This window comes from Chelonoidis abingdonii, chromosome 16, assembly GCF_003597395.2.
Source record: "Chelonoidis abingdonii isolate Lonesome George chromosome 16, CheloAbing_2.0, whole genome shotgun sequence".
Lineage (NCBI taxonomy): Eukaryota > Metazoa > Chordata > Testudines > Testudinidae > Chelonoidis > Chelonoidis abingdonii.
Genome location: NC_133784.1, coordinates 25,568,878 through 25,577,416, shown reverse-complemented (window position 1 = coordinate 25,577,416; position 8,539 = coordinate 25,568,878). Strand labels below are relative to the sequence as shown.

The following is an 8,539-nucleotide window of genomic DNA, read 5'->3' as shown; positions in this document are numbered from 1 at the left end:
TCAGCATGGAAGCATATCTTCTGGAATGGTGGCCAAAGCGTGAAGGGGCATATGAATGTTTAGCGTATCTGGCACATAAATGCTTTGCAATGCTGGCTATAAAAGTCCCATGTGAATGCCTGTTCTCACTTTCAGGTGACATTGCAAATACGAAGGAGGGAGCATTATCTTCCATAAATGTAAACAAACTTGTTTCTCTTAGCGTGGCTGAACAAGAAATAGGACTGAGTGGACTTGCAGATTCTAAAGTTTTACACAGTTTTGGTTTTGAGTTCAGTTATGTAACAACAAACAAAAAATCTACATTGGCAAGTTGCACTTTCATGATAAAGAGATCACACTACAGTACTTGTATTAGGTGAACTGAAAAATATTTTTGTTTATCATTTTTACAGTACAAATATTTGTAATAAAAAATAATATTAAGTGAGCACTGTACACTTTGTATTCTGTGTTGTAATTTAAATCAATATATTAAAAGTAGAAAAACATTCAAAAATATTAAATACATTTCACTTGTCTTCTACTGTTTAACAATGCGATTAAAAAAAATGATTAATTTTTTTTAGTTAATCGTGTGAGTTAACTGCGATTAACTGACAGCCCTAATTTTTACATGTGTGAACTTTCTTTACACCAGGGGTCTCAAACACGGTCCCCCCTCTCCCCCATGTTGGGCCGGAGCTGCTCTAGGTAAATACTGGGGGAGGGCTCCCTGCCTGCCTGCCCTGCTCCCACGCCACTCCAGGAAGCAGAAAGAACTGTGGGGAAAAGAGGCACAGATGTGTGTTGATGTTGCTTCAGGCACCATCCCCAGCAGCTCCCGTTGGCCGCGGTTCCCCATTCCTGGCCAATGAAAGATGCTAGGGGTGGTGCCTGAAACAACAGCAACACACACCCCTGCGCCACTCATTCCCCATGTTCCAGAAGCTTCCTGGAGTGGTGCGGGGGCAGGGCGGGCAGGCAGGCAGCCTGCCCTGCCCCCGCTGCATGCCAGGCCAGAGCCCGCCCCCTAAACCCCTCTTGCAGTCAAACCCCTTGCCGCACCCTGCACCCCGACCCACTGCCCTGAGTCCCTTGCCACACCCTTCACTCCAACTCTGTCACACCCCTCCTGCAACCCAACCCACTGCCCTGAGCCCCCTGCCGCACCCTGCCCTGAGCCACCTGCCACACCCCTGCTGCACCCCAACCCCCTGCCGTATCCTGCCATGCCACCTGCCACATCCTTCCTGCACCCCAACACCCTTCCATGTGTTGCCCGCCGCACCCCTCACCCATCCTGCACTCCACACCCCAACCCACTGCCCTAAGCCCCCTGCTGCACCCCGCATCCCTCTTGCACCCGAACCCAAAGCCCTGAGCCCCGTCGCACCCCGATCCCCTGCCGCACCCCACACTCCAACCCCCTTCCCTGACCCCCCTGCCACACCCTGCACCCCAACCCTCTTCCCTGAGCCACCTGCCACACCCCTCCTGCATCCCAATCTGCTGCCCTGACCCCCCGCCGCACCCCTCACCCATCCTGCACTCCACACCCCAACCCACTGCCCTAAGCCCCCTGCTGCACCCCGCATCCCTCTTGCACCCGAACCCAAAGCCCTGAGCCCCGTCGCACCCCGATCCCCTGCCGCACCCCACACTCCAACCCCCTTCCCTGCCCCCCCTGCCACACCCTGCACCCCAACCCACTGCCCTGACCCCCCTGCCACATCCCTATCTCCTGCCACACCCCTCCTGCACCCCACACTCCAACTCCCTGCCCTGAGCCCCCTGCCACACCCCTCCTGCACCTCAACTCCCTGCCCTCACCCCATGCTGCACCCCTCATCCCTCCTGCACCCCACATCCCAACTCCCTGCCCTGAGCCCCTGTCACACCCCACATCCCTCCTGCACCCCCTGGGGGCAGGGAGGGGGCAGAGTTGGGGTGAGGATTTTAGGGAAGAGGTTGGAATGGGGGCAGGGAAGAGGCAGGGCTTCATGGAAGGAGTGGAGTGGGGGCGGGGCGGAGGGCAGCAGCGGGGGCGGGTGAAGGTGTCAGTAATGCAGCCTTCAGGCCAATGTACTAATCCTCATGTGGCCCTCGTGGTCATTTGAATTTGAGACCCTTGCTTTACACTGTGGTATTAGCATCCAGCATTAGCATTACAATGCACACTGCACTCAGTCAACGTTCATTTTCTATCTTTATGCCCGTTCAGTCAAACAGCAGAAACACCACCAACTTTGAAATAATACAAAATAAAAACATGTCTGATATCAGAGCAATGGGGATGCTCTGGGCAAGCTAATGCTACTCTAATTTGAATACAAGGTGCTTAGATGCCATCGTGCATTAGAAATATCTTAGATAAACTGATGAGCAAAATGACAAGTTATGTATGGAATGGGTGGCTCACAGTTGGGCCTCAACTTCGCTGGCTACTACTGCAATATAAATGTTAAACACAAATTATATCACACTCCAGAAGCATTTTGGTCATTAGGGCACCTACATTTAGTTATGCTTTAAACAGAAATGGGTTCCACTCAAAGCTTTACATCCAAACCCCACCCAAATTTGGCTCCAGAGCTGAACTTTACAGTTCAAGCCAGTGGCTAGTTTTTAAACACCATGAAATCCATGTATTTACATAATCCATTATTAGAGCTGAAATATACCCAAGTGTCCCTTTAATATGAATGCTTAATAGGAAATTTTCCATTGAGACCTACCTTCTTCTGGATTTTATATCGTTTATGGCAGGTCATGCGCTTACTAGCCTTCTTCAACTCTGAAAACATCAATATGGGTTATAATCAGGCAGAATGGATACAAGTTCCAAATACAAATCTAATGAGCAACATCCAAGTGGAAGCCACAGATGCAGAGTTTACCAAATAACATTTTTTTTTGGTTCAGGGACAGAACTGAAAAATTAGAAGATAAATCAATTTAAACCAAAACCATTTTTTCCCAAAACATTTGTTGAATTGAAAAAACACACGAAAATTAAATTGACCAAAAATACTTCAGTTGACTCAAAAACAATTTTTGTCCCAGCTTTTTGTTTCAATTTAGTAACTTTAGGGTGTTTTTCACTCAATTTGTGTTTTATTTTTTAAATTGGCCAAATTTCTATTTAAAACGCTGTTTTGAAACAAAACGCTTCAAAATTTTATAAACCAAAGGTAGAAACAAAAAAAGTTTTGATTTTTTATTAAAAATAAAAATCTTCAGTTTTTCCTTGGCCCAAACTATTTGTTGAAATGGGACAGAATTTGCGAGTAGCGTCGCAGCACTAAGGGGGGGGGGGGGGGATCTTTTGACCCTTCCCTCAAAATTATACGTTGAAAAAAATCTCGCGCAGTTCAACACACATCCCCATCTCGCCCCGATCCTGCAAAGGCTACAGGCATGTGTGAACACGTGAACTTAAGCAGAGCCCAGCGGGCCCAAGTCTTGGCAGGACCAGCAAGGCCTCAGAAGCAAATCCCAGGGCTGGAGCCCCAGGCTCGGAGGGGAGCAGAGACGAGAGGGCGAACCGCTGTCGCTCCCCCAGGCCCGCAGGGCGCTCCCCCCGCCAGCAGCTCAGAGAAAGCCCCCGACCCCACGGAGAGCGAAGGGGGGAGGGAAGCTGTGTCAGCTCCTCACAGGCTCGATCGCGACAGGGAAGCGCCCGCTGCCCCCCTCCCCGCTCGTGGGGCGTAGCGGCCCTGTCCATCGCCGGCCTGGCCGCCCCCGGCGCGCACTCACTGGGCCGCCTCATGGCGGTGACTACTCCGGGCGCCGCTCTCTCCCCGTGGAGGCCGCTGAGGCGACTGGGGAAGACTGCTCCTGCGAGCAGGCGCTGCCGTAAAGCAGGCCGGTCCCGCGGCTTGGGCTGTGTCGCGCTGGCAGGCTCGCTTGGCGGCCGGGCGGGCTTTGCGGCAGCGGCACACTCGGCAGTGAGGAGGAGCGGCAGGAACAGCAGCAGCAGCGGTGGCGGCGCGGGCGGCTGGGGGCGAGTGCGGCCGGCTGGGGGCGAGTGCGCGGCCGCGGGCTGGCGGCAGCGGGAGCGGGGCCGGCCTGGGTAAGCAGGCTGGCTGCCGGCCCCGCGCGGGGTTCGGGGTTCGGAGCGGGCAGCTGGGCTGCGGGAGCCAGGAGGCCGCCGCTTCCCTTTGTGTGGCCGCTGCGCTCCTAGTGGGGAGACGCGCCCCCGGCGTGGGGGTGCCCTGCTCGGGGCCCGCCCCGGACCCTTCCGGCGGCGTGGGAGGCGATCCCATGTTCATCCCTGTTACCCCCGAGGCACCAGCTCTCCTTCGCCTCGCCTCCAGGGGCACTGATCCTCCGTTGGTGAGGCTGGTGGTGTTAGCCCTCTTTCACATCTGGGGAAACTGAGGCACGGAGTGGGTTAGCGGCTTGTCAAAGAAATCAACTCATCGAGTCGCTGTTGGAGCTGGGAACAGATACAAGGAGTCCTGACTCCCAGGCCCTAACTCTGACCTTGGGTACATTACTCATATTTTATCATAGCACCTAGGTTCTCCAGTCGAGGAGCATGGCCTTTTGTACCGAAAGTATCATAGAAGTGGAAGGGCCCTCAAGAGATCATTAAGTCCAGCCCCCCATGCTTGTCCAACCTGTTTTTAAATACCTCCAGTGATGGTGATTCCACAGCCTCCCTTGGTAACCTTTTCCAGTGCTTGACTAACTTTATCAGTAGAAAGGTTTTCCTAATATCTAACTTAAATCTGCCTTGCTGCAAACTAAGCTGATTACTTCTTGTCCTGCCTTCAGTGGACATGGAGCACAATTGATCACAGTTCTCTTTATAACAACTCTTTACATATTTGAAGACTGTGATCATGACACCCCCTCACCCATCTCTTCTTCTCTAGACTAAATGTGCCCAATTCTTTCAGCCTTTCCTAAAAGGAACAAAAGACTGTTTCTGTTACAGGGAATTTGCAGCTAAGAGAGTGGAGCACACCTCAGGGTAGGTAGGAATGATAGACAAATCCATATGCATGACATTTTTACCAATCAAAATATAGAAAGCAAATGATGTAATATATACGCTCTTGCTCAGTTTTTCCACCTGTAAAGTACGAGGTGCATAGTTAGTGATTGTACAATACTTGAAGATGTGTATATATCTATACACAAATATTTTATTATGTTTATAGGGCCATAAATAGACCTAGTCCTCCCTTTCTTACCAAAAGAGCCTCACAAAATTTGCTAGAAAATGTATTTCTGTATACTATTTAGTAATATTTAAACTAGAAGCAAGCCAGTATTACACCCAGTAGTTAATCAAATAAACAGTGGCATTATCTGTCCTTTGTCTATTACCCCTTCAAAGATTAATGAAGAAATAAACATGTGCATTTAACTTTGCTAACTTTATCCTTTTACAGTTCATTATTCCCTCTATCCCCTTTTCCTCATATGTTTCAGACCAGTTTCAGGATTTATTTATCAGTAATCATATAGACAAAATATATCCTAAATCTTTCAGTCATTTCGTGACATTTGCCAATTATCTGAGAAATATTTCTACAGACGTGGAGGATACCCATAGTGCAAACAGTTAGTTTTTCTTGACACCTGTGTATCTTTCCTGGTTGGTTATTTTTAAAGGGATGCAGAAAAGTAAATGCTTGTTAAAACCCAAGTGACTTAAGTAAATTGTCTTGAATATGTGTAAAACCTCTGCTCTTTCAAGGAGTTTAGGCATTATACTATGTTGATGGGTTCTTAATAGATTACAAGAGAAAAATGTTTATTGACATATCCTCAGGAGATGTGGCAGTGAGTAACCTGTCATGTTTTAGGAGTCACAAGAGAGGTCTCTCAGTGAGCAGCTGTAGAAGAAGATATTATAAGAGATCTGACTTTAAAGAGTAGCTGTAAAGGTTATGGAAAGTGTTCAAGATGTAAAACAATTTCTCATGCGAGTGCTGCAGAAACAGGGTTCTCAGGTCCTGTGGGAATTGTCTGAATAGCTCTCAAGACCTTCTCTACTTCACACAAGGAGTGAAAGTGTTTGTAGGTAGGGAGATTGTTTGTAACCCAGAAGGCACCGTGAGACATCAGTTCCATTAAGAAGAGAGCAATATTTTCTACACTTTCTCAACTAAATATAAGGTATTGTTTTGAGATCAATAATTTGATTATTGTACAAAGACGTTGCAGTCCAGAGAATCTTTAATGCAGTTCAGGCTCTGAAATGTTACCAGTTTTGTGGCAGCTATTCGGTGTTGTTTTCTAGCTGCCAAATATCTTATGAATGATTCTTACTGAATTTGGGTACATGATGGTGTCCAAATCTTGATATAGGTTTTACATATACCTAAGTTGTACAGGGAGATAAAGCTCTGAAGTCCTTAAATGAAGTACCGATTGAAACTTAATATGCTCTTAAACTTTCTCTGTAAGAGCATGTGCAGTGTAAAAATACATAGGAAAAATTTGTCATCTGGTTAACACAGGGATCAGCAACTTTTGGCACTTGGCTCACCAGGGTAAGCACCCTGGCGGGCTGGGCTGGTTTGTTTACCTGTCATGTCCACAGGTTCAGCCGATCGCGGCTCCCTCTGGCTGCGGTTCGCCGCTCCAAGGCTTCCTGCCACCCCCATTGGCCTGGAGCAGCGAACTGCGGCCAGTGGGAGCCACTATCGGCTGAACCTGCCAACGCGGCAGTTAAACAAACCGACCCGGCCTACCAGAGTGCTTACCCTGGTGGGCCGCGGGCCAAAGGTTGCTGATCCCTGTGTTAACAAGTTGTCTTCCATGTCTTTTGCTTCTGGTTCCAAACAGTAAAATAGTGCATACCAGATAGGTAAGACTAATTTTATTTTCTGTTGTTGTTTTTTTTTATATATACAGTTCTGTATATGTGGTTGGGATTTGTTAGAAAATCAATCTTAAAAGAGAAACTGGCATTGATAAGCTATAGCTATTCTGTTAACAAAATTCAGCTTTATATTTTATATCCTGGTTGATATACAAGCTTGGTTTTGATAGAAATGTTTTTCAACAAGCAAACTGATGTATTTGTTGCACAGTCTTATATTGATAAACTTTATAATGAAATAGGGTACGTGGCTGAAGTTTTATGAACGGGCTAAATGTTTAGTAAGGAAGGCTACTGTTGAGTAAAGAGAGCCATAAAACTCCTCTGAAGATGTTTCTTGATGATGTGGGCCATTGCTAAAGAATCTTATTACTTTTTTGAGAATTTAACTTTTTTTATTTATACATTCACTGTGCTGCTTCTCTATTCCCATCAGTTTACAGTGTTGCAGTTCTCTTCTCTTCTTTTACATTCAGACTAGCAGTGAAATCTGTGATGTGTCAGCAGGGCCTTTAGGAAAAAGCAAACCGTTTGTTTAAAAAATCCAGAAAAATGTCTTATTTTCTGTGCAGAAAAAATACTCTATGTGGAAGTTTGTTTTTGTTAAGAACAAATCCAAAAAATACTAATGTGTTCCTCTCCTCCCCTATCTTTCCTCACTATTTTTCTTGAATTCTGTCTATCTGCTCTCTCCTTTTTACCCTTCCCCTCTATTTTTCTCTTCTTTTTCTTCTCTTTCAGTTTAGACTGTATTAACACCATTGCTGAATTGACACTTGTAGAGTCTTACCTTCTCCCAGTATCTTAACTTGGCCAACAGACGCTATGAGGAGATTGGCTTTTCGAGGTGCTGGTTGTACTCTGGTAAATCTGGTACATTATTGATCATATATGCATCATTCTCCCCTCTCCCCTACCTTGACTTTTTTTTTTTTATCTTGACTATAATGAATCCTCCCTCATTAATTCAACTTATTTAAGTGTTTGCTGGTAATTAATTCTGTTGCTAGAATATGAGAAAGATACCCTAATGTGCAGCAGCCTGGCATAATTACCATTTAAAAACAACACATACAAGAAAAAATGCCTTGATTCTATTAGAAAATGGGAGGAGATCTGGGGAGGCTCTAGTCTGTGCTCATTCAGTCTTTAGTCTTTGAGACTCCCAACAATAGTGCCAGTAGAGAGAAGTCTTTGTGATACTGATTTCTTGCCACTAGAAATTGAGCTAGGTCCGCCAGCTTGTTCCATAAACCACTCAGTAGTTGTTGGATGCCTATTAATTTCAGTCACCATTTACTTTAGTAAATTCATACCCGAGGCCAAAAGGAGGCAGACACTCTTACATTGCCAGTTACTTGAACTATCCAATCCACACTGATTTTAGCATTGGAGAGAGAATGAGAGGGCTTGAGATCATAACAAAATGTAACTGGGTTACAGCCCAAACCCCTTTTGGTGTGATCCCAGGACTAGATATTAAACAGTAGTTGTGATTTTTACTTGTCAGTGCAGACTCTTAGTTACATCAACAGTGTTGTTTGTTTTTTGCTTTTGGATGTGGGATGGAGTACTTGTCAGTCAGAATCACCAAATTATCTCTTGTTTGAACTAGTTCATTTGCTATGACAAAAGTTTTTATTTTATTATCATGTATGGAATGACAAGTCACAAGAATTGATGAGTGATTTAAGAAAGCATACTGGTAAGTGTTGT

General features: G+C 46.2%; 2 protein-coding genes across 22 annotated transcripts in view; one reads left to right on the top strand and one right to left on the bottom strand.

Annotated features, from left to right (window-relative positions):
- Positions 1-3,842, bottom strand: part of GNL3 (G protein nucleolar 3) — a 20,639-nt gene extending 16,797 nt beyond the window's left edge. Inside the window, exons 1-2 of the mRNA XM_032805807.2 lie at positions 3,739-3,842; positions 2,718-2,776 (exon numbers count right to left, since the gene is read on the bottom strand). Of these exons, the coding sequence (XP_032661698.1) occupies positions 2,718-2,776; positions 3,739-3,751 (72 nt within the window). The 5' untranslated portion in view covers positions 3,752-3,842. The remainder of the gene's footprint in view (positions 1-2,717; positions 2,777-3,738) is intronic.
- A 410-nt stretch (positions 3,843-4,252) lies between these two features.
- Positions 4,253-8,539, top strand: part of PBRM1 (polybromo 1) — an 81,577-nt gene continuing 77,290 nt past the window's right edge. For 6 of the 21 annotated variants that reach the window (XM_075072982.1, XM_032805840.2, XM_032805844.2 and 3 more), the window contains exon 1: positions 7,438-7,687. In XM_075072982.1, the coding sequence (XP_074929083.1) occupies positions 7,649-7,687 (39 nt within the window). In that variant the 5' untranslated portion in view covers positions 7,438-7,648. The other 15 variants (XM_075072986.1, XM_075072987.1, XM_075072984.1 and 12 more) reach the window with 11 other exon arrangements.